General features: G+C 48.0%; 1 protein-coding gene across 1 annotated transcript in view; it reads left to right on the forward strand.

Annotated features, from left to right (window-relative positions):
- The first annotated feature begins 634 nt into the window (after positions 1-634).
- Positions 635-25,245, forward strand: part of LOC309973637 (kinesin-like protein KIF16B) — a 288,133-nt gene continuing 263,522 nt past the window's right edge. Inside the window, exon 1 of the mRNA XM_082857986.1 lies at positions 635-720. Within this exon, the coding sequence (XP_082714112.1) occupies positions 674-720 (47 nt within the window). The 5' untranslated portion in view covers positions 635-673. The remainder of the gene's footprint in view (positions 721-25,245) is intronic.

Below are 25,245 nucleotides of genomic sequence, written 5' to 3' on the forward strand. Positions count from 1 at the left end.
TCCCTGAATTTAGGCGTCCAGAGCACACGCGCTCGGACAGCCTTAGAGTAGCAGAGAGGACCTGAGGAGCTGCCCACTATCAAGCTGTGATAATCTCTGTGCTTCAGTTTCTTGCTCCGTAAATTGCATGAGCTAACACCTGTACAGTGGGGTAAAGCCAGGTCCTTGTTAAGGGCCGAAAAACTGTTTTTGGTAATCTGACCCCAGGATTGGGGTCCTTGCGCTGGCCCTAAATTACTGTGAACTCCTCGTTTTCCTCCTCCCCAGTTTTTAAAGGAATGAGGTTGGGTTTTAAGCTTCCCTGAAATGACCCCATCCCCGCTCCCAGGCCACTTGATCTGCCTAGATTTGTCGACCTCAGGCGGCGGCGCCCGGGCATCCTGTCCCCGCCCCTCCGTGCTCCAGGCCCCGCCCAGGCAACCCGGCCCCGCCCCTCCGCGCCTCCCGGGCGCCGCCAAAGCCCGGGGCGCGGATCACGCGGGCAGGAGCCGCTCTGGGCATGCTCAGTGGCAGGGCAGGTGGGGCCGCCGCGGGCCGCCGGGTCCGGCCGGGAGCGGAGGGGCGGGGGCAGAGGGGGAAGTGGGCGGGAGCCGCGGGCCAAGTGTCGAGAGCCGCCGGCAGCCGCGGGACGCTGGGCAGGTGGGAACCCGCGTGGTCCGGGCCGCGATGAGCAATGGCATCGGTCAAGGTGGCCGTGAGGGTCCGGCCCATGAATCGCAGGTGAGTAGGAGGGCGGGGCGCAGGCGGGCCCCTGAGGCGTCCCCACCCGGAGGAAGTTGGTCTCCAGCTCCCCTCTAAGGCCAGCCTGGACTTAAGTGTCAAGAGCCGGTCTCCGGCCCACTGGGCCCTGGCTGTGGCCTCTGGGGGCCTGGACCACTTGAAGCTTTGCTGTTCCTTTCACACTGCCCTGGAGGGGCCCTGGGGGGTAGAGAGTTCACGAGGCCACGGAGGAGATTCCTGTTAACTCTTCCAGGTACCATTAATTTGAAGAAGTTTGCTTCTTCTCTCTTTAAAAAGCATCAAGGGAACAGTTTCACGAGGGTATAAATCCATGAGCGTGGTCATGAGGGCACCAGAGCTGTTAGGCGAAGTCCCCCCAGTTATGCCAACTCAGAAGTTCTCTAATTGTTATCAGTGTTACTTTTTTCAACTCTTAAGAAGTGATTTCAGTTCCCTGAACTTGAACCCTAACTTCTAATCAGTAGTTTAGCAGTTCTTAACTTAAGGTTAAAGAGTGGATGGCAAAACTTTAAAAACTTTTGTTTCCTGGAAAAAAAAAAATCAAGGACACTTAAGTACACGTGTTTGAAATATGCTGGGGGGAACATAAACAGTTAACAGCTGGGGGGGAATTATAAACACATTTAGAATTTAATCTTGTATGTTTCTACGAAGTAATGACTTTGCGTTCACTGAGGAATAGTTTGCTTTTCGGTGACTACTTTATAATCAGTTTTTACAAGAGTTAGCTTTTTAAATTGGTTTAAAGAACTTTAAAGAATGAAGTAGATCTAAATGGGATGTGTCCTTCCCAATTGATAGGAGCAGTTCACACAAGGCCATTTGTTTTTACTGGCTTCTCAATCAAGGTGGACATTTGACTTACCATATGGCCTTTGCTACTTTCTTTGTATCAACTTTGGAGGTCATCAGAAGATCATAAAATCAAGAGATTGCCGGAGCCTTCTTTGGCTCATCTGAATCTGTTTTTCTGTTGGCAGATAGGGAATCATTATTCTGGTTTATAACTATTGGAGACCAGTGCTTTTGTGATTTTTAAGTTATCTCTAAAGCTTTTTAGGGAAGGAGTTTGACTTTTTTGTAAGTCCTAAGAAAATACGTAGGTTTCTATGTATATTCAGTCCTACAAGACAAATGGACCCCAGAGTCATTTAGATGTTTTTGAAAGATTGTTCTTTATTTTGGATTTACATGTATATCGAAGTTCCTTTCCTTCTTTGAAATAAAGAAGTTTTGGAGCGCATGCTACGAGATTGTATTGAGTAGCTTTAGAAAGCAATTATTAAGTGCTGCCTACCAAATGCACGGGCATTGTGCTGGGTGCTGTCTGTGGGACAAGGTAAATGAGGTCTGCTGAGTGTCTTTCTGGTGAGGGAGGGACTACAGACTAGTGGGACTCTCATAAAACCCTGGGTGGGTTGGGAGGGATGCTACTGGTGCGTGCCTTGACAGTGGAGGCCTGAAGCCCAGGTATGTGGAGAGAAGACAGGAAACATGTCCAAAAGCCACGTGCTTTGGGCAGATAGATGGATGTGATGATGTCTGTGCTCTCAGCAGAGAACTCTTGTGGTGGCATCAGGATTAGGGCAAGCGGTAAGGAAGCAGTAGTCTGGCCATAGGTGGAGATGGGAAGCCTGGAAAGATCCACGGAGACAGTCTGCTGGCAGAATTGACGGGATTTGGCAGTTCATTGGGTGAGAAGGAGGGGAAAGGGGAAGAACACAGAGTCATTAACTGAGGTCTGATGCTCAAGGAGGTAGAAGAGGTTTGGGGAAGGTGGACGGTCAGCGGGGTGCGTTCTCTCTTGGGTTTGAAAGTTATAGGAGATGCAGTAAGTGTCAAGTGCAAGGACAGCATCTAGCACAGGATGAGTGCTGTCCCAGGTGTTGACCCTGTTCACTGTCCGAAGTGTGGGAAGGACATCCGTCTCTTTGCTGGTGTTCAGTAGACTGTAAGAAACATGGGTCTCAGGTGATCTGAGGATTGACATTTGGAAATCTTTTGCACGTGGATGACAGTTTAAGAATGTTACAGTGAGGAGGGAATTTCTCAGCAGGAGAAAATCTTACTTTTATGTATAAAGCACAGATATTCAGCAGATTTTAAAAAAAGAAAATGTTTACAGTGAGAAGAAAAGGGATTCAGGGATTGGGCACTGGGATATGCTTCTCTTTAGGATTCCAGGGAGAAGATTGGCTTGCAGCTCATGGAGGAGAACCAGCACAGCAAATGGTCATGGCGGGAAAGGAGAAAGGTCTCCCGAAGGAGGTGGTGGTGGTTATTGTCAGATGTTGCCAAGATGGTGCTCTGAGGATGCCAGTAAGATGAGGTCCTCGGTCTTGGAGACAAGAGCATTGGTAGATTTCCAAAGAGCAGTTTCACGGGGAGACAGTGATCTGGAAGTTGGGAGTGAAATAGAAAGACATATACAATTGGCCAACCAAAAGTACTTGGCCTAACTCATAAGGAAAGGCTTCCAAGTTATAATGGCCATAAGAAACCATTTTTCACTAGTGAGATTGGTGAATATTAACTGAACATTGAGTGTTGGTGATGGAGTCATAAAGGATCAAGACCTCTGAGACTTCCATGCTGGGAAATTTGACAGTAGCTGTCCAGATTAGAGGTTTATAAAACTCTTTGGTTGAGGAATTTCATTTCTAAGATTTTATTTTATGGATTATATTCCTACCTACGAAGAAGTATGTGTACGGATGTTTCTGCATCATCATTGGAACAACAACAAAAAAATCATAAATGATCTAAATGTACAGTGATGGAGGATTTGTTAAATTATTGCCTATTCATTTGGTAGAATGCTTTGTAGTACTTAAAAAAGAATGTGTTGATCTTAAGAGTTCCAAGATAGGGGATTAAGTGAGAAAAGCAAGATATCCACATACACACTCACTACAGTAGAGTTGTGTGAATGTGTGTGTTCAAAAATATGTACATAGAGGCACACACACGGCCATACCTGTATAGAGTGATTCATAAGAAGCCTGGCAGTGGTAACTCTGGGGAGGAGAGCTGATGAAGAGTCTGTCCGGTGAAGATAGATGGCTTCTTTTTTGGTTTTTTCCTTTTACTGTTTGAGTTTTTACTTTGCTCATTGGTGGTGTTATAATTAATAATTGAAAACTTATGTATGTAATTTTAAAAAGTTATCTAAAAAGTCACTGGCACTGGAGAAAGAATTTTCAGCTGGTTGTCTGGGAGGATTGAAGGAAGTTGTTAAAAATATTTTCCCCCAGTTTGATTGAGATGTAATTGACGCATCGCTCTGTGTGTCAGGTGTAGAGCAGAAGGACTTGACTTGTATATGTTGTGAAATGATTACCACGATAAGGTTAGTTAACATCCATCATCTCATGTAGTTTTCCAAAAAAAAGGAAAAGAAAAAAATGTTTTTTTCCCCTGTGATGAGAACTCTTGGGATTTACTTTCTTAACAGCTTTTGAATATACTATCCAACGGTGTTAACTATAGTCATCATGTTGTACATGATGACTTATTTATTTTATAGCTGGAAGTTTGTACCTTTTGGCCCCCTTCATCCAATTCCCCCATTCCCTACCCCCTGTCTTGGATAACCAGAAATCTGTTTTCTTTTTCTAAGTTATTTTTTTGTTTATTTTGTTTTTTGTTGCTTCTTTTTTTTAAGATTCAACATATAAAGGCGATCTATACAGTATTTCTCTTTCTCTGACTTCTTTCACTTAGCATAATACCCTTAAGATTCATCCTTGCTGTTGCAAATGGCAGGATTTCCTTTTTCATTGCTGAACAATATTCATATATTCATATATATATATATATATACACACACATGTATATATATCACGTCTTCTTTATCCATTCATATGTCGATGGACAGTTAAGTTGTTTCCATGTCTTGGCTATTGTAAATGAGAGTACAGGCGCTGAAGGCAAAGAGGAAGCAAGCAGCCCGAAGGAAAGGCCTGGAGTGATAGGGAGGTGAGGTTGGCTGTTGCAGCCAGGCTGTTGAAGGATGGGGCAGTGTGGTGAAATACTGACTCTGAGGAGGAGCCTGTTGCGGTCACCAGTCCTCCTTGCAAGAAACACCCAGTGCTTGATTAAGGACAAGATGTGATGAATTTGTTTTTACTACTGTCCGAGAGGAGGAAATTTCTCCCTCTACCGCTCTCTTGAGTTCTTGTGGCTAGACTAATAATAAAATTGACCCAAGATTTAACAGGAGAAAAAGAAACAAATTTGTAAGGAATTGACAGGACAAAGAAACTTAGGTTTTGTGTGCCCAATTATTGAAGAGCCTAAACAGAGTTTGGGTTTGGAGTAGTAAATTAAAGAAATAACAAGGCTCCGGATTCCCTATTTTTGACTGTAAGGGTGTCCTTCTACCTCCAGATGCAGGGAGTGTGCCCTTCACATGAGAGATTGATTCTCCTGCTCTCAGGGAAACAGAAAGGAGGGTGAGAGCGACCCTGTTGGATTGGCCGTTTCTTAAGAAACTTTAATTTAAAACAATTAATATGCCGTGGAGGTGCATTTTGGGGTGGCCCATCCTGAACCTCAACACTGCCTTATGGCTTTTTTCTTTTTTTTTTCTTTTTTTTTTTTTTTTTGCGGTACGTGGGCCTCTCACTGTTGTGGCCTCTCCCGTTGCGGAGCACAGGCTCTGGACGTGCAGGCCCAGCGGCCATGGCTCACAGGCCTAGCCGCTTTGCGGCATGTGGGATCTTCCTGGACCAGGGATCGGACCCGTGTCCCCTGCATTGGCAGGTGGATTCTTAACCACTGCGCCACCAGGGAAGCCCCAAGATTGGCTGTTATTATTACTGTTACTTTTAGAATTTAATGATGGTATCTTTATTGCATAACACATATTTAAAAAATGTTTTACCAAAAAGAAAAAATTTGGTGAGTGCTGGCAACAGGCCAGATGTTAGTGTTATAATGTACTTTCTCGTCTTATAAGGCAGGTCCTCCCAGGCCTTCTATCTGTGAGGGTTCTCAGCTTCTCTTCCCGATCAGCCTCTCAGGTAGAATTTGCTGTCATGTCAATCAAGTTAAAAACAAAAGAAAAAAACCCCAGTGGTAGTTCGACTGGGGTTGATGTCTTTAGGCTCTACTGAAGTTTTCCCATTTTAAGAGCGGGAGCGTTGGGGAACATAGCTCAGTGGTAGCCTCTTGGGTCTGTGATGACGCCCGTCTCTCGTGTTAAGGGTGGGTGGTGTCTGTCGAGATGGTACCATGCACCAGGCACCGTGCTCATTTCTTCACCTCGGCAACTTCCTTTCCCCCTCACACCAGCTCACTGATGGAGGTCTTTTCACCCCATTTTACAGACGGGAAACTGAGACCCCTGAGATAATAAAGTGCGGCTGAGCCAGCTCCACTTCCCTCCAGAGCCCTTTGCTTGGTGACTTCTTGTCCCCGGGCTCGCTGATGACAGAAGCCCTCGGCCTCAGGGGACGGCTGGGCTGGTGACAGAGGAGAGACACAGGCACACCACACACGCAAATAACACAGAATCTGTGAGGGGATTCTGGAAGCTGGAGGAAGAGGTCTCCGGGGCTTCCCAGGGTCCCTTGGATGAGAGGGTGGGGTTTGAGTTGAGCCCCGAGGCAGGGGTGTAACCAGCCACCATTTAGGGAGTGTCTGTGAAGTGCTCAGCTGGTGACCTTTGGAAGTTAGCACAGTGGCCGCATTCTGCAGATGAGGGGCTCAGAGACCTGAGGTCACAGAGCTAGGTCGCGGTGGAGTCCGGGTTGGAGCTGAAGTCTCTCTTACTCTCATTTCTAAAGCCCCTCCATTGTACAGAAGACTCAGATAAGAGGAGGGTGGGGATGGCTGGCAGGTGGCACCGAGTACAGTTACCCGGGATCTTGGACTCACTGGAGCTTTGTGTGAGGATTAGTTGAGAGGTCGGTGGGCAGGGTGTTGTGAGGACATTTCTTTGTTAAACTTGGGAGTTTGGGCTTTTATGCTGCAGTCCCGTGCTGGCCCTTGGCGGCATGCAGCTCCTTAAATTAACTGTTCAATAAAATGTAAAATGTAGTTACTTAGTTGCACAAGTCACATTTCAAATGCTCCGTAGCTACATATTGAACAAGGCAGATAGATAATGTCCATCCTTGTGGAAAGTTCTACTGGACAGTAAGCCTGACCTGGGTTTGAATCCCGGCTCTGCACCTTCCTAGCTCTGGGTCTTGGCACTTTACTCAGGTGTTCTGTGCTTCAGTTTCTTCACCTGTAAGACGGAGATCTTCACCTGTAAGATGGAGGTCTTCACAGGACCCCCCTTGTGGGGCTGAGATGATGACTGAATGAAGTAACCCTTGCTAACAGTATTGGGCCCCAGAGTAAGGGCTCTATAAATATTGGCTACTATTATTAGGCACTGGGAGCTGCTGATGGCTTTTCAGAAATATAGCAGTGTAGGGAAATAATACCAGCATTCCAGCAACAGTGAACATTGATTGACTGTTTCCCAAGTGCTGTGCTAAGTGCCTTTTATGCACTATTATCCCACTGACTTTCCTGCCATATTCTGGGGTGCAAGACCCTGAGACCTCAGATGTCCTTTAGATTGGGCAGAGGCCAGTGCCGGCAGACCATTCAGAGAACTGGAGTATGACCAGTAGGGATGGGATTCTGGACCAGGCTGGCGATGTAAGTAACAGGAAAGGAGGAGTCAAAGGATGAAACTTACAAACAAAACCCTGAAAAAACCTTCACGGTGTTTTCTGATTGTGAAAATAATGTATGCTTGTAAAAAACGTCTGCTGAAAAGTGTACCAAAGAAATCAAATTGAAAATCGCTCATAATTCCACGGATCCAGAGATGACCCCTCCTAAAGTTTTGGTGCATTTAAATCCAGTCTTTTTTTCCTGTTTGTGTAGCAGCATAACGTATAACTATCTTATATCCTGTTTTTTACGTTTGCAAGAGACATTCTGAAGACCAATCAGTAGGACATAGAGAGGCAAAGAGTCAGATGACTGAGAGGCTTGGGGCCCTATTAAGTGGACGAATGACCTTTGCCAAGGTCAGGATGTGGGATGAGCCTGTCGGGGTGGAGGGCCATGGTGGTCAGTTGAGTTGGTTCAGGATGCTGGTGGGGCTGCAGGCAGTAGGAACTTAGGTGAGTTATCAGCTCTGCAGGTGCATATTTGGAGGTGGATCGCTTGAAGGTAGTAGCAGCTGTGGTGGCAGTGAATGTTGTCTCTGAGGAGGACCATGGTAAAGAAAGAAGGGGTGGGATAGCAGAACTGCATGACCTGGGTTAAGACCGAGCTGTCAGTAGCTGGCCGAGTGACCTGGGCAGGTTGGTTTTACTCCTGGGCTCAGTTTCTTCTTTTGTAAACAAGGACTCACTGAGCCTATTTTAGGGGGTTTACAAAGTCAGAACTGTTTTCACACCCATAGTAAGATATTTGCTCTTTTTACTCTCGTCTCTCACGAGGGTACTGTGGAGTTTTCGAGAAGCTACATGATGTGTGATGATGTCGTGAGTCTGTGTGCAGTGCATTGTGTCAAACATTTCTCAGTTTTCCTTTCTAATATGGTAACTATAAATGGGTATATCAACATTAATAAAAGCTCCTTAGGCTCTTCAGTTATGTTTAAGAGTTGTAAAAGGCTGCGGAAGCCACAGCATGTGAGAGCCGCAGCTGTAAAATGATAGTGCATAAGTTGTTGAGGGGATTAGATGGAAGGGTGTATATGGAGAGAGTGTTTAGCATACTTCCAGGCATGTAATATCCTTTCAACAAATCAGAGCTGCTATTATTTTTTATAATCACCTGTTACTGACAAATACACTTAAGGGCCGGGCAATGGAGACAGGAAGGGAGAAAAGCAGGAGAGTGAACGTCCTGGTCATCAAGGGAGAGGAGAGGGGGTCACCAGCATCGGAGGTGCTGCAGGTCGAGGTCCGAGCCCAGCTGGCTGGGGAGGTGATTGGCTCCTGTCTCTGGAGGGAACTGCTTTAGTTGAGGGATGGGAGGGGTTGCTAGTGGGGTTGGGGGCGGGAGGCTGGCAGTGGGGGCCAGGAGTTGGCACCTGTCGCTGCCCTTCCAGTTAACGGAGGGATTAAAGGAAGGAGAGAGCTCACCCCTGTTCACCTGTGCAGTTTGGCTCCTGTAATAAAATCTAATCTCCTTTACTGATTGTGTGAGGCGCTCAGACCCCAGCCCTCACCTGGGCATCGCAAACCTGGGCCTGGCAGAGAGGGGTGTGTGTGTGTCAGAGGTTAGTTAGAAATGTCCCGTCGTGCAGTGCGCAGATAGCACTCTGGGCTGAGCTGATTTAGCCTACACATTCTCATTTCATGACCAACTTCCTAAATTATTTCAATAGCTTTTTCTATTTTTGTGGGTCCTGGAGTTGGGATGCAGTCTTGCTGAGGCCTGTTTTATGAAACGAAATACATTACGGCTAGACTTACACGGCCTGGGGGAGATGTGACAGTGCCCCACCACGCGCAGGCCCTTCCCCAGGTTGAAGCCTCTGGCTGATTTCCGGGATGGAGAAGTCCTTCCTGGGAAGGTTGTCATTGTTCCCTTGGATTCGGCCCAGTGACTCACATCAGGCACGACTGCTGGCGGGGCCTGGAGCTTTCCTTCACTCTCGCCGACTCTGGACTGAGCATGTGTGTTTCCTGCTCTGTCCATTTCCAAGTATATTCATTATTCATTGTTGCTGCCCAGTGGAGGGGAAATAACTGTTTCTGTGATCAGCAATCTACTCTTAGACACTTGGAGCAATTTCAATGGGATGTGTAGAATTTAAAGTCAACTGAGAAAGTGCTTTCACCATAATGGTGTTGACAAGTAATTTTTTTTTTTTTTTTTTGCGGTACACGGGCCTCTGACTGTTGTGGCCTCTCCCGTTGCAGAGCACAGGCTCCGGACGCGCAGGCTCAGCGGCCATGGCTCACGGGCCCAGCCGCTCTGCGGCATGTGGGATCTTCCTGGACCGGGGCACGAACCCACGTCGCCTGCATCGGCAGGTGGACTCTCAGCCACTGCGCCACCAGGGAAGCCCCGACAAGTAATTTTTGTCCCCAGTGACTATTTCTAGCCACTCACTCACTTATTAGGAATTCTGTCAAGTCTTATGCCATCATTATCTAATTCAATTCTTGACAACAATCCCACAGGGGTGAATATTTTTAGCTCCATTTTATAGATGAAGAAACTGGGGATCAGAGAAAGATCAGGTCCCCGCTCAAATGTCACTTCTTCTGAGAAGCCTTTATCACATTGCATTGGCCTCCTGGCTTCACAGCATTTACCATTATTGAGTTTGCGTGCGCGTGCGCACACGTGCATGGGCATGTGTATGCATGTGAAAGGATTTTTGTTTTCTTGTTTCTTGTCTCCCTGCTTCTTGCCCATAAACTCCGTGAGAGCTGGTAACCTTGTTGGGTTTGTCTGTTTCCCTAGGGCCTAGAACTGTGCCTGGCAGATATAGGTACTCAGAAGATATTTGTTGCATTAATAACTGTCATCTCCTCCCCAGCATCCGTGGGATGCCTCACGTTGCTCCCGTGAGCAGAAGGGAATTTTGATGATCCTCCTGTTGGGTATTAGGCTGGGGAGGCAGAAGAGAGCTGAGGAAGAGCCTGGGGAAAGGACAGCTTCAGGCTTTCCCTGTGTATTAAGTTAAGTATACACAAATTACACATCAAATACATGTTATGTTTCTCTCTTAAGGTTAGAGAATTGGAGGTTAAACACTATGTTTCAATGATATATAGTTTATGGGACAGAACACACTTGTTCCTTTAGAAAAGGATTTTTTTTTTAACTTGAAATAATTATGCAGTAAAGTTCCCATATATGCTTCACTCAGCTTCCCCTAACATCAGCGTCTTACGTAACCACGGTGCAGTTGTCAGGACCAAGGCATCAGCGTGGTGCAGCCCTGGTAACTGGACATGGTTTTCCTGAGAACGTCCTTCTTCTGTCCCAGGAGCCGGTGCAGGATCCCACATTGGATATAGTTGCCATGTCTTCTTAATCTCTTCTGGTCAGTGACAGTTTCTAAGTCTCAGAAGAGTGCCAGTCAGTTATTTTGTAGAATGTCCCTCAGTTTGGGTTTCTCCCACGGTTTGTCATGATTAAACTGAAGTTATGCAGTTTGGGCAAGAAAGCCACATAAGTGTCCTTCATTTCCTATCATGGGGGGTCATGATGCCAGTATGTCTCGTTACTGGTGATGTCCACGTCAGTCCCTTGGTCAAGGTGGTGTCTGCTGGGTTTCTCCGCTGTATTGTTATATTTTTTCCTCTTTGTAATTAATACATATCTGAGGGAAATACTTTGCAGGAAAAGTTTTTGACTTCAGTTTGCAACAGTATTTATTTTTTGCCTGTGGGAACACATTTCAGATTTTCTGATAAAAGTTATTGTGAATATAAGATTCATTTAAAACATTTTTTTCCCCCTCTGACTTAGTGAAAAAGGATTAATCACATTTAAAATGAAGGACATTTGTACTTTGGAAGGTTGGTGACGATTGTACAGGACTATGCATTTAAAACATCTGCAGTAAGACCTTTATCAGCCCAATGCATGCTGATGTTTCTACTCTCTACTATTTCATTAAAAAAAAAAGATGGTCTTTATCCACTAATTTATGATCGGCGGTTTGAAAACACTAGCGTAGTGAATCTATTATTCAGAGCAGAACTTGGTAAAATGTGATTTTTCTACATGAGGGAACATTGAAATTAGGATGCTGTTAGAAAGTCAGTCCTCTTTCCTCTTGGAAGCTGGGGGTGAAGGGTGGGGCTTATGATCCCAAGAGGATAAATAAAGCTTAGAATGAGAATTTTCAACTTCAAAGAGTCTAGGATTCTGAGTCCACCGTGGGATACCCAGTATCAGGAGCTTGCTCTCTTAAGCTCTCGTGGCTTCATGGTGTCGTGGTCTCTTGCCAGAGTGAGTGTACCTACTGGTTCTTATTTTCAGGATTTATTAAACAGAGTCTAAGCCATCACAGTGACTCAGCTTGGGGCACAGGTAAACCACTTCGTGAGTTCCCTCTAAGTGGGACTTCAAGTTCCCCAGGGAGCTTTCCAGAAAAACTGATTCAAGGTGATGGAGGCTAGCTGGGAAGTGAAACAAGTTGCAGAGATAAAGCTTTTAAAAATATTGGGTTTTGGTCTGTTGGCTTTCTTTTCGTAAAGTTAGTGTTTTTATAGGAGCCATCTCTGCTTGATCAGATAGAAGGGCAACTAACTGTGAGAAAAATGTCAGGAGTCCTGGGCCGGTGCTCATATATGATGATCCAATTGAGATGTTTTTCTTCTTTTTTAAAAAATTGTCATTTTGAAATATGTACAGAAAGTTGCAGAAATAGTGCAGAGTTCTCGTGTAGCTTTCACCTTACACAGCTGTAGTATAATTAAACACCAGGCTAGTAACATTGATACAGTATTATCCACTGATCTGATTCATCCAGATTTCCCAAGTTGCCCAATAGTGTCTTTTTCTCTGGTCCAAGATTCAGTCCAAGATGACACAAGGCATTTAGTTGTCTTGTAAAATATCTCCTTTTTAATTTAGCTTTTCTTGTTCTTAGGGTCAACTTTGACTATACTGATATATTAAGGATGAGAATAGGTAACTGCCCTGCCCACCACCCCAGTACCTCTGTCCACTCAAAGGATTGAGGAATTTTGCCTCCTGGTGTCCTTGGTTGTTTGAGCGGTTAACACCTTGGTTGGATTAATTGTTCCCCATGTCAATGCAAAGGAAAAGGGGACCTTTAATCCCTGATGGGGCTTTTCCCCAAGAGAACCTTATTTCCTATAACCTAAGTGTTAACTTAGCCTGTACATTCTACTAACAAACAGCTTTCAGATTTCCTGTTCTTTCTGATGAGTAATAAATGAATTAAAGGACCAGTGGAAGGAATTTATTCTTTCTTTCCTGGAACATAAGTGCTCTGAAACTGATTTGATTGTCTCTGATTTGATCTTGGCTGGAATTCCTCTCTCTTTTGATTTTAAAAAGTCAGAGGATCTTGTGGTTGTTTCTGCTTTTACCATCTTTTCCCCTCCTCCTTTTATTCTACTCTGACTTTTGAGAGACAGCTGTTGATAATCAGTCCTGGATAAATCCCATTTATTTTCTCTACCATCTTTCTTTAGCCTTTGGACCGTGCTTTTAGTTATTGATTTGCCATTTCTTATTCATTCATACCCTCATTCAGCAGACAGTAAGTGCTGTCTGTGTAAGAGAAACTGATTTTTTGTGTGTGTGAGCTTTTTCTTGGAGGGCATACCTTTGAACTGTGGCTGGATTAAATTAGCAAGACAGAGCTTTCACTGCCCCATGATCCCAAACTTTCACACAGTGCTCAGTGAAGGTGCGAGAGAGGCATGGGTGTTGAAGGGTAGGTAAATCAGGTGGTCCCAGGGTTGCATCCTGGCATTGCCACGAACTACCTACATGGTTTTCTAAAGGATACTTTAGTCTTCTGGTCTCTTCTTTCCTCATCTGTATAATGGGGACAATATTACCTTATTTGTAAGATTATTTTAATGGCTTAAGGAATTAATGGCTGTGAAGTGCTTGCACAGAGTAGGCACAATCAGTGGTAACTTATAATTTTGTGTTGAACCTCTTCGGATTTCCCATGAATATTGTGACGATGGAGCAGAATCTTACATAACTCAGCAATGAGTGGACTTTGTCCACTCGTCACCAAGTATTAGGTTCTCTGTGTAGATAATAAAGTACAGTATGTGTTTGGAGAAAGGAAAATCAGCGTGAGCTCAAGCCTACAGGTAGACATTATGGCAGAAATGGAGCTTTGAGGTCTGCCTAGGCTTCACATGGTGAAGAGCAGGTGTTTTCCTGGTGACCTTGGCATCTGTCTGGCCATTGAGCTTTTATTGGGCTTTTTTCTTTGGTCAGAGAGGAGCAAGGGCATGACCTCTGCTTTCCAGTAGCTCATGATCTAGTGGGAGCAGTAGCCACAGAGAGAATGTCCCCTGCTGTGTGGGTGACGATGGGTGTTCAGGGCACAGTGGTGTGTGGCTGTAGAGGTGTTGAGTGTAGCTCCTTCTCAGGGCTGGGAGGAGTATCCTGGAGGATTCTGTGTCTGAGGGCAGGACTCTGTACAGTGAGTGGGCCAGGCAGACAAGGCGGGCAATGGCATTTTAAGCAGAAAGTGTCCAGAGGCCCTAAACTGTGGAGTGAGATTGGGGAGCTGCAGTGTTGAGACACTGCTGACATTTCAGCTGGCTGGTGAGCACAGGAGCGGAGAGGTGAGAGGTCCAGATTCTGGAGGTTGTGCTGTCTGGACGTTATTATTGTTTCTTCCTTTCCACTGCTCTAAAATGATTTAACTTAAAGCTGATTCTGTAGATAAAGGGAACCATTTTACAAATGGGTGTAACATGATGAAATTTGTGTGTTAGAAAGCCAGGGAGTGAGACTGACAGGCTGATCTGGGGGGCCATCAGATGTGACTGAACGTGGAGGGGTGGGAGCTAGTGCATTGCAGTTGGAGTGGACCCACTTTCCCGCCCACCTGCTCTGCCACCAGCCATCCACCCATCCATCCATCCACCTATCCACATACCCACCCATCCATCCACCTATCCATCCTTCCACCCATACATCCCCCCCTGCCCCCGCCATCTACCCACTCACTCATCTCCTTACCTAGCCATCCACCTACTACCCAGTCAAACAGCTGGGGAATCTGTTTCTTTCCCTTCTTAACCAGGAAAGAGTGAACTGACCCCTGGGCACCTCTTTTTTCCATCCTTTGTCCATACCAGACTACAAAGTAGACATCAGTGTATTGATAGAGGTTTCATCTGCCTATCATTGATTGATTGATTAATTCATAAAGTATTTAAACTCTGCTGGGTGTATGCCAGGCCTTGTGGTAGACCAGCAGTTCTCAAAGTTTTGGGGATTCCTTAAAAATTGTTGACCCCAAAGAGCTTTTGTTTTTGTGGGTTATATTAGTATCTTTACCACATTAGAAATTAAAACAGACTCTTTTTAGAACAGAAGAATACACAAGCACACAGTCCCTCAGCCATCAGAATGACCCGTCGTCACATACCTTGTAGCCTCTGGAAAACTTCACTGGGCCGTCTTGAGTGAGAGTGAAAAGGCAAATAATAATGTCCTGGTGCCATTATGAAAATAGTTTTGATCTTGCAGAGCCCCCCAAACCATGAAAAGCCACTGGGCTGCATATTGGGGATACGGTGGACCACCAGCCTGGCACAGACCTTGCCTCTGTGGGACCAGGTCCTGTGGTGCATGTGGAAGCCCATGTTGGGGTCTCACTGAGACTTGGGGTGTTGGGGGAAGGCCCTTGGAGGGAGAGACGGCTCAGTTGGGCCTGCAATGGGCATCGGCCGCGGAGGACAGGTGTAGCGGGTGGAGGGAACAGCACGTGGAGGGAACAGCACGTCGAGGCCCAGAGGCCTCCCATGAGGGCCGCGAGCAGTTCCTTGTGGCTGTATGTTAATGTTGCATTTGCTAGAACGGGACCAGCAGTTTGCTTTCTCTGTGTGGCTTCAGCGTGATGTGATTTTATCCACTCATTTAACCTCAGAGGCAGACACAGCTGTTCTCAAGTCCCTTGCCTGTGTGACTTGTGGCGAGCCCGGGGCCAGGTCTCTGCATTCCTGTTGGAGAGCCTCCTATTTCAGATGCTGAAGTGGGTTTGTCAAGCTTTGAAAATGCCAACAGCAGAGCCATGGAACGTGAGGGGCTCAGAGGCAGCATCGAAGTGTGCAGCAGAGTGGAGGCCAAGTGAAAAAGCTCGATTAATCATCAAAGAACAGGAAGGCGACACTTGAGAGCTGAGGCCTCGAGTGAAACAGAAGCAGAACTGCTCTCTGATGTCATCCCGTTATCAGTGAGACTCCTTACGGAGGGGCTGGCTTTCGCCCCCTCCTCCCCTCTGCCTTTGAAATGACGTCCAAACTAGAGGTGTAGGTCTTGGCCAGGTGCAACCTGAGACCTCCTTCGCCCTGTGTGGCTGTCGTAGGAGGGACCTGCTTTATTGTGCGTGGACTCCCTGCTCAGCCAGCCGCAGAGATGAGGCCAGACCTGTTTTGCTCTCTCTCTGTTTTATTGCAAAAAGCCTGGGGGTATCAGAGGGCTTTCTTACCTCAGGCCCTTCTGGCTTGATGATGAGGTGATTGCTCTTATTTCTGCCTGTAAATTGTGGTAGAGTATTCAATTTCAAGGCACCTGGGATGAATTCTCGAATTAAGAACGTTAGAATGCTACACGCGCATTACAGCTCCGGGGAAGGGCAGCTTCATTCTTCCAAAGGTGTCTTGAGTTCACGCAGGGTTGAAGATACTGTCAGCGAGTTGTGAGAATTAAGGAGGGTGCAGCCCACACTGAAAAGACAGAAGGACATGAGAGAGAAAGCCCCTCGCTGGTGGTTTCTTTAATAAATCCTCAATACCTGAACACATCAGACCTATTTGCTCCTGGCTGAGTGAGATCATATGTTGTTAAAAGTCAGCTTGATCCGTTTCGAGGCCTCTGCCAGCATTTCCATGGCTCTGTCCCCTGTCCAGGCACCACGGGTTGGGGGAGGTAATGAAATCCAGCAGAAAGTGCATGAAGTTTGAGAAACCACGATCAGAGCCTTTAAATTTGCCGCCAGTTCGTAATTTACAAAAAGGATTTTGCTGTTAGAGGCACAGTCCCTTCTGTGAAGTCTCTGGGTTTCCTGGGGTTGGGGGGGAGGTGGGGGGCTGAGGGTGTCTCGGCTCCCAGGTTTGGGGAGCCAGGCGAGGAGGGGGGAGCAGGCCCTGCTCTCCTGTGGTTGCGTCCAGAGAAGTCGGAAACCCAGATTTGTATGTAAAGCCTTCTGATTTTAAAAATACAAAGAATTAAAGATGTTTTATTTATTTTTATAATTTTTTATGAGGTATAGTTGATTTACAATGTTGTGTTAGTTTCAGGTGTACAGCAAAGTGATTCATTTATATATATGGATATATATTCTTTTACAGATTCTTTCCATTATAGGTTATTACATGATACCAAATATAGTTCCCTGTGCTGTACAGTAAGTCCTTGTTGTTTGCCTATTTTGTGTACGGTACTGTGTGTCTGTTAATCCCAGACTCCTAATTTATCCCTACCCAGGTAGGTGTTTTAGAACACGGCCTGTACCAGCCCTCACCCTGGGATGCCATTGTAAAACTTCTGGTTTATAATGGAGGTTTAAAAATCTTCCTCCTTTCCTTGTTCGTTTAAGACTGTTGTTCACTTTACACATTTCCCCTTCCCACCTCCCTACAGTGTCAGTGTTGTCCGTTTTTGTTTTGGGGAGGTGTCATCTTTGAGTGTCCTTTGCTCATCCCACTGTTGCGCCACAAGCATCTGTGAATTTCACTGAGTGCTTAGAGATGCTGGTCCTCTCCTGGTTGCCACGTAGATCAGAAAAGAGGGGACGTGGGGGCGGTGCCCCTGGGAGATGCGGCTCGGCAGGGAGCCTCTGTGGGCCCTGTGGGGGGCACTGAGTAAGGACAGCGTCTGTGCCTGCGAGGCTTAGTGGTCTGCCCTCTGAACCTGGCACCCCCTCGGAGGCAGGTTTGGGGATGGGTGGACAGGCCTAGTGGTCCTCAAAGGGTTGGTCGGTTACAGATCCAGAACCTCAGCCCGGCGCTTGGGACCCGAACCTCAGCTGCAGCTCTGAGCACGCTGCCTGCCCACGCGGGGGGCGTTTTCTCCTTTGCCTGGGGTTTTGGTGGCCTGCTTGGTCTGTTTCCCTCTCTCTCACCTGGATTCTCACAGGTCCAGGTTATGGTTTGTTTTCCTTTTCAGGCTTTGGTGGTGACATCTGAGTATGGGTGAGTCCCAGCTTGTCCCTCTGAAACATTCAGCAGAAGGTTGGGACACGGGCCTCCGTTTCGAGCTGAGGCTTACCACCCCGGAGAGTCGGGTTTAATGAATATGGGGTGCAGCTGGGCATCAGCGGCTCTAAAGCCCCTGGAGAGCCCTGGGGCGGGAGGCCTTGCCGGGAGGTGATTGACTACATGTGCTCCAGGGACCGGACGCCCCCGGTAAGGTCAGCCTGCTCTTCTGTTGATGGCCTGATGTTTTGCAGGTGAAACTTCCTGGGGCCCTGCCTCCTCTCTCCCAGTATAAAAACGTGGGTGTTGTTGAGGTAATGATTGGGCCTCTTTTCTGGGCCGACTTTGTTTCACTTACGATGCCAACTGAAGCCCCGTCTCCTTGGTCCGGCCTCCCTGCCACTCACCCCACCCCCAAGCTGGCTTTGCTTTTATAGCCTGTTTGCTGTCACCCACTGCGGGTGATCGTGGGCTGTTGAAGGGCAAGAACTGTGATCATATATCTCTCTGCATCCCCAGAGAGCCTCATAAAGGGGAGACGTTTGTGTTTGTCCATTGACCTAGTCCTGCCTCTGGCCTCTGTTGCTCCCATTGATTTAATATATGAAGGAGCATTGCATGCTTGCCAAGGGGGACAGGGAGGGAGCTGCTGGCCACGGTGTGGGAAGGACAGCGTGTGTCACGTCTTCAGGTCAGACAGTGTGGATTAAGTCAGAATAACTAGACGTAATTCACAGGCATTTAAAAAGAAGTGAAAGAATTTTGGTGTTTCCGATACTCTTGTCTTTTTTATGAACCGTGGCCTCTGCATTGTGTTGATGAAGATAAGCATTTTATAAACAGAATTTACGAAGATCAGCTATATGGTGGCTCCTCATTTTTCTGAGATCTGGCTAGAAAATTTGGCAAAATATATTTTCTGGATTTCCTCCATTTCCATCTCTTTTGGGAAAGGAATGCAAAGGTTTTGTTAAAATGAATCGTCTCACCAGAATGTAAGTTCCCAGAGGGCAGGAGAGGCACAGTGAACGTTTGTTGAATAAATGGATGGATCTTGGGTTTGTGCTGGAAGCGACAGAGCATATCGGTGGTCTGCTGGTGCCCGGCCTTGTGGGGCCTGCTTTCCTCTGTCACATCTTCCAGCAAAAAATTATATGTGAGGGAAGCTCAGTACTTTTACAGGTGAGGAGGAAACAAAGGCTCAGCAGAGTTAAATGAAGTGCGGAAGTCACAGAGCTAAGAACCAGGATTTGCACCCAGCTCCCCGAAGCCTAATGCTCCCCCCACAACGATTAACCCACTCTGCTGGGCAACACCAGATGCAGGGCTTGGTGGAAATGCCGCTCGAGACCAAGACTGCATCTTATTCCACTCTGACTCCAAGTGAAGTCTTCTAGAGAAAAAGTCCTGCAATTCTGTTTATGAATATGTTGCTTGTGTGTTTGGAGAAGCACATTGAAGAAGTTTGGCCACATGCACATCCTGGTTTTTCCTCTTTCCTGTGACTCAGAAGAGACAGAAGGTCCCTGTGCCTTGGTCTTGGAGTCAGAGTCACGGCTGTGGGTCTGCGGGGAGAGTGAGCTTTGGAGTTAACATCTGCCAAGGGAACCGGTATTTATGGGGCAAAACTCATCTGCATTTAAAAATTGAAAACGTGTAGTAAACTTGGAAGCATTTCCTTCATTTTAGTGCTTGAGTTTAAGAAAACTGTCTTGTTGTCAGTTCATGTGTTTCATTCTTTCATTTGCTTACTCATTCATTCGTTCATTCATCCATCCAAGTGCTTGCTGTACATAAAGACGGTCTACATACTGTGGGATGTATCAAAAGCAGGGCATTACCTCTGCCTTCAGGAAGCATCCAGACTGGTGGGGAAGACAAAATGTACTGGCCCAGCAGTAAATGGGTAGAAAGTGGAAACTGCTGTGGTGAGTGAGGGGCTATTGCACCTCAGGTGTGGTGTGTTGCGGGCTGTCACGCAGCAGATGTGGTGAGTGATGGGCCATCACACAGAAGCTATTGGCTGGGGCTTGTTCTGGGAAGGCCTCCTGGAGGAGGAGACATCTAGAAGTGTTTTGAAGGATAAGTGAGATGGAGGAGAAAAGTACCTTCCAGGCAGAGGGACCAGCGGGGGATCTTTGTGTGTCCTGGCAGAAGGGCTAGTTTGGAACGTGGCAGGGAGCTTGGGTGACACGTGTGTGTGGAGCTGAGGCTGGATGGACTTCTCACGCTCCCCCATCCGGCGCCTGGTGCAGCTGGTGACTTGCACCTGTTTAGACTGATCTTCCCGTGAACCCCTTAAACGTGCTGACCTAGCCCACTGGGATCCCTTGCTCCTACCTTCAGGAGGACGTAGCTGAAATCAGGTTAGGGGTGCTAGTGTGCCTTTGGCGGTTCTCTGTGGCTTAATTCCTCCAGCCTTTCCCAGCGCTGACTGTAGGAGCAACTTTGAGCCGGTCACTTAACCTCCAGGGCCTCGGTTTCCCTCTGGCTGAGACCAGGTGGTGGGGTCTCCTGAGCCCACTTCTTGTCACCGCCATTTACCTGAGCCCCCTCTTGCCTTCAGCATCTGGGCCCCAGGTGCTCCCCCTGCAGCGTGTCCAAAATTCCCTGTGAAAGTGTCATTGTCATCTTCAATCTCAAGCAAAATTTAGTCCTTCATGGTTTGGGGCTTGAGTTTTGTAATGTATGAAATTCTTGAGCTATCTTCCAGCTTTTCCTAACTGGGACCAGGGTTCCATGACAGAATTAAGTGCAGTGCCCAGAGTAAGGCATTCATTATATGCCATGAATTAACTTTGCTCCTGTGCTTCTAGAATGCTACTAGTTATGTGCATTCTTTAGGGGAATTGGGAAAATAGTTACTTGGTGTATGCACATATTAGTTTCCCTTCCCTTCCCTTCTTTCTTTTTTTTTTTTTTCGGTACGCGGGCCTCTCACTGCTGTGGCCTCTCCCGTTGCGGAGCACAGGCTCCGGACGCGCAGGCTCAGAGGCCATGGCTCATGGGCCCAGCCACTCCGCGGCATGTGGGATCTTCCCGGACCGGGGCACGAACCCGCGTCCCCTGCATCGGCAGGCGGACTCTCAACCACTGCGCCACCAGGGAATCCCCCTTCTTTCTTTTTCACTGCAAATTGAATCAGAAGAGAGGCCCCAGCTGGACCCAGCAGAAGGCACAGCCCTGCGCTGGGTTTTTATTCTGGAACTGGGGATTCAGAGGAAGGGGCAAAGCGCGTCTCAGAAGGAGCTGAAAGGCAGTGAGGCTTCCACGCTCTTTAGGATCCCAGCTTCTCAGAGTTGAGGAGGGCATCACTGGGCAGCGAGGGTAGCAGCTCCCACGCCGGCGTGGTCATCGGCGTCTCCTAGGAGGTTAAATACAGATGCCTGGTCCCCGTCCTGGAGATTCTCTTCTGGGAGGTCTGGGCTGGGCTCTTCACATTACTCTGTTGCTCGGCAGGGCTTGGGGACCCAGACCTGGCTGAGCTGTCTTTTGGATGCGTCTCTGCTCTCATCCCCGGTCCAGCACCTCCCACGTGGCCTGTATCAGCCTCCTGACTGGTCTCTTGCCCTACTCTCCCCGCTCCAGGGCCTGAGCAGCAGCTGGAGGGATCATTTAAAAATACAGAAGCATTTTGCCACCCCCGTGCACACGACCTCCCGGGTCTGTGGCTTCCTGTCGCCTCTCAGTTCCTGCGCGGCCTGGCATCTTCTGGCCCTTGCCCCCTTTCTGATCTCGTCTTGCTTCCCCGCTCGTTCTCCTGCAGGCCCGCTGGCCTTCTTGCTCTACCCCCAGGCCTCTGGCTGGCTCCCGCCCCGGGGCCTCTGCACCTGCCGTGCCCTTCCCAGGTCTTTGCCTCGCTCCAGTCGGCCCTTGGCTCACACGCCACCCCCTTGGAGAGGTCTTCTGCGACGACTTGCCTCCCCCTGCCTCTGACCCCAGTCCTAGCCCATGACACCCTTTCATTTCTTCCCAGCACTTAACCAGTATCTAAAATGGTATTGTATTTATTTTTTTCTAACCCCTCCACTAAAATGAAGACTCCAGACAGTACTCTGTCTGTGTTCTTTACTGCTTTATCCCTGTGCAGAGGGAGTGCTGTTTGGCGTTTGACGGTCTCACTAATATTTGTGGACTGAAGGAATACGTAAACCTCCCCCTCCGGCGTCCTGGGTAGGGATCAGTCGGCCTCGGGCTAAACGTCCTTGGTGATGATTCTGTGCATCTCAGGGCAGCTCAGTTTGTATTGAGACACTTCTGATTGTTGGGCTGTCCTTCCTTCAGCGGAAAACTGAAAGCAGGTGTCTGCCTTCTTTCTGGCCTGGGAGCCCCAGCTCCTCGCTCCCTGCTGGGGAGTTGGAGATGGTGGAAGCTGCTGCCCGTCAGCACCCTCTGCAGCATCGATTTAAGGGGATTTGGGGTGGTGGACCCCGTGCTTGATGCCCAGAGCATCCTTTGCTGAAGGGCTTCTTGCCCGGCCTCTGGAGTGCTGTCTGCACGGCCTTCAGTGTCAGCCCCTCAGGGGCCCTAGCCCCTTTCCCAGGCAGCCTGTGGTCCTGGTCCCTGGCTGCACAATGCGGGGGTGTGAAGGGGCCACCGTAGCTCCAGAGCAGTCTGTGGGGTCAGCCAGGGCTGCCCCTGGATCTGGTCACAGCCCGCTGCTCCCTCTGCCCTGTGCTGCTGCCCTCTCCTCCTTTCCCAGGGCCTGACCCTAAGGGCACACCCCAATGAACACCCTGCATGCCAGGCTGCCCCCCGATCATCTGTTCCTCCGGGATCCCAGCCCGGAACAGTTGCCTGTTTGCCTAATTTTTTAGGTTTATTACACCCTCTGGAGGCCAGGGAAGATCATAAAAGGCACAGCCTGATGGCCCCGTCCCGCAGTGGCAGGGGTCAGCGGAGGCTTTCACTTGGCCCGAGATGCTCCCGGCATGGCATCTGAGGCTGTGACGGCACTGCTGCCCTTGGCTCAGCCGCAGAGCAGCCCCCGGGGAGCGGAGGAGGGCTGCGCAGACTCCTGGCTGGGATGTAGGTCACGGTGCTGCTGACCTCCAGCTGAGCACTGTGTGGCGAGGTGTGTTCCGAGATGCAGTCAGGTTGATGGCCTGAAAAAGCCACTCCTGGATTTCTTTCAGGAGAACAACCCTTGGGCTTTTCTCAGGAGTCGAGCTGATGCTTTTGTGATTTTTATGGACAGCAGCTAGGTCAGCAAGATCTTTGAGTGTTTAGGACCGGCCAGAAAGGCTGAGGAGTAGCCTGGGGAGAGGGGGTTGCAGGAGAGTGGCCCGCCCTGAGTTTGATTTCACACTTTGACACGGGCGAGGCTGCACCTCTTTACGGGGCATCCACTGCTGCACTGGGGGCCGAGGCTGCTCACTCTCTGGGCTTGGGGGAGGGAGGCGAGTGTCCACGGGCATCGAAGTGGGAGAGCCCGCTGGGTGCCCCCGGGGCACAGTGGTGGCCAGTTAGCAAGCCGAAGTAAAGTCTGAGTAGGTCTCAGGCAATATTTGGGATACAGTTATACTAAAACATTACTGAGATTCACACTTAATTGGGTTCCCTGTCGTTTGTCTGGAGCCCTAATAAGGGAAAAGGAGACGTGCCATTGGATGGGGTGGAGAGACTGAGCAGCTCACCGAGCATTTAGAGAGCAGGACCGCTACCCGAAGAGGGGGCATCTGGTCTGGGGTTGAATGTTGACACCACTGAGCCTGGTGGACATGCAGAGGGTGGGGAGGGGCAGAGGCAAATCTAGGTGGTGGATGGCGACGGTGGGGGAGCTGTGGCCAAGGTGAGCTGTCCTCTGTGTGGCCGGACAGTCAGGAGGGGAGGGGCGGTGAGCCAGCCCTGTAAGGACCCGGACGCACCCCGGGGTGCCAAGGAGCCACCCCAACGCTTAAAGTCAGGGGCTTTTTGCCTTCTAATTAACTAACTTATTTTAATCAAAGTAATATCGAATCACGCTGAAATAGTTTCCACAGGGAAGTGTTTTAAGTTCATTTTCTCATCCCCTGAGGTCCTGCTCCTACGTACTCTCCAGAGGTGACCAGCTTTCACTGCGAACAGCTTCCCACTTAACATTTCGGAAATGTCCAGGGATGTTCTGTGCATCTAGAAGCATAGATGTGCATTTCTCTCCATGTTATTTATCTGCTTATTGGACTGCAAACTGGACGTCGTCTGCATGCTTGATTCTTTCGCCCACTTAACGGTGTTCCTTGGATTTCTTTCCGTAGTAGTACTCATGGAGGTCATGCATTCTTTTTATTTAATTATATTAATTAATTTGTACTTCTATTTTATTTTTAAATTGAAGTAGAGTTGTTGTACAATAATATATAAGTTACAGGTGTACAATATAGTGATTCACAATTAAAAATTGTTTTTGGAGCACAGTTGACGTACAATGTTGTGTTAGTTTCAGGTGTACAGCAAAGGGAATCAGTTATATGTATACGTATATCCACTCTTTTTTAGATTCTTTTCCCATAGAGGTTATTGCAGAGTATTTAGAAGAGTTCCCTGTGCTATACAGTAGGTCCTTATTAGTTATCTATTTTTTTATATAGTAGTGTGTATATTGTGAATTCCAGTCTCCCAGTTTATCCCCACCTTTCCCCCTTGGTAACCATAAGTTTGTTTCCTACATCTGTGACTCTATTTATTTCTGTTTCGTAAATAAGTTAATTTGTACCATTTTTTTTAGATTCCACATATAAGTGATATCATAATACAGTGATTCACAGTTTTTGAAGGTTATGTTCACTCATTCTTTTTTTTTTTTAATAACAGATACAATTAAAAGTATATTTATAGAGTTTGTAATAGCATGGGAAAATATTTGTTACAAGTGAAAAAAGGAGGATACAAAATGCAACAATAATTTTTTTAAAAAGCACAAATACATGGAAAAGAGCTTTAAAATATCACAATACATAGCTGGTTGACGTAAACATTGAATTTTCCCCTTTTGTTCCAATTTGCCTATCACAGCACCTGTTATCTTCACACAGTAAGACAGTAAACTCCTTAAAAGCAGCATAAGCTAGACTTCAATGAATTATAGTGTAAAACAAAGGACGTCCCCACCATCTGGTTCCCCGAGGATCAAGCCATGGGGCGCCGGGCGCACACAGTGCAGCCCGAGGGGAGCGCAGACCCAGGATGGGATGAGGCCTGGCGCTTTGGGAAAACAGGCCCTTCGACGGTTACACTTTAGGAACAACATTTACAGACCGGATCCTTGCATCTTCCCACCCTCAGGAAAGCGCTAGAGTCATTCACGGGTACACCTGTCCCCATGACAGGCAGCGACCCTCCACGAGGCCCCCCTCCTCGGAGCGGCTCCCCAGAGCTGGATGACGGGCTGTCCCCGAATCACGCGGAAACTCGGGGCTCACGTCGTGCGTCCTTTTCAGGGGACGACAGGGACACCACAAACACGTCACATCCCCACAGCTGACTGATAACCACCACGTGATCCCAGTAAAGATTCTTTCGGGGGCTTCCCTGGTGGCGCAGTGGTTGAGAGTCCGCCTGCCGATGCAGGGGACGCAAGTTCCTGACCCTGTCCGGGAAGATCCCACATGCCGCGGAGCGGCTGGGCCCGTGAGCCATGGCCGCTGAGCCTGCGCGTCCGGAGCCTGTGCTC

The sequence above is a fragment of the Leucopleurus acutus genome (assembly GCF_964270905.1).
Source record: "Leucopleurus acutus genome assembly, chromosome: 16".
In the NCBI taxonomy this organism is placed as follows: domain Eukaryota; kingdom Metazoa; phylum Chordata; class Mammalia; order Artiodactyla; family Delphinidae; genus Leucopleurus; species Leucopleurus acutus.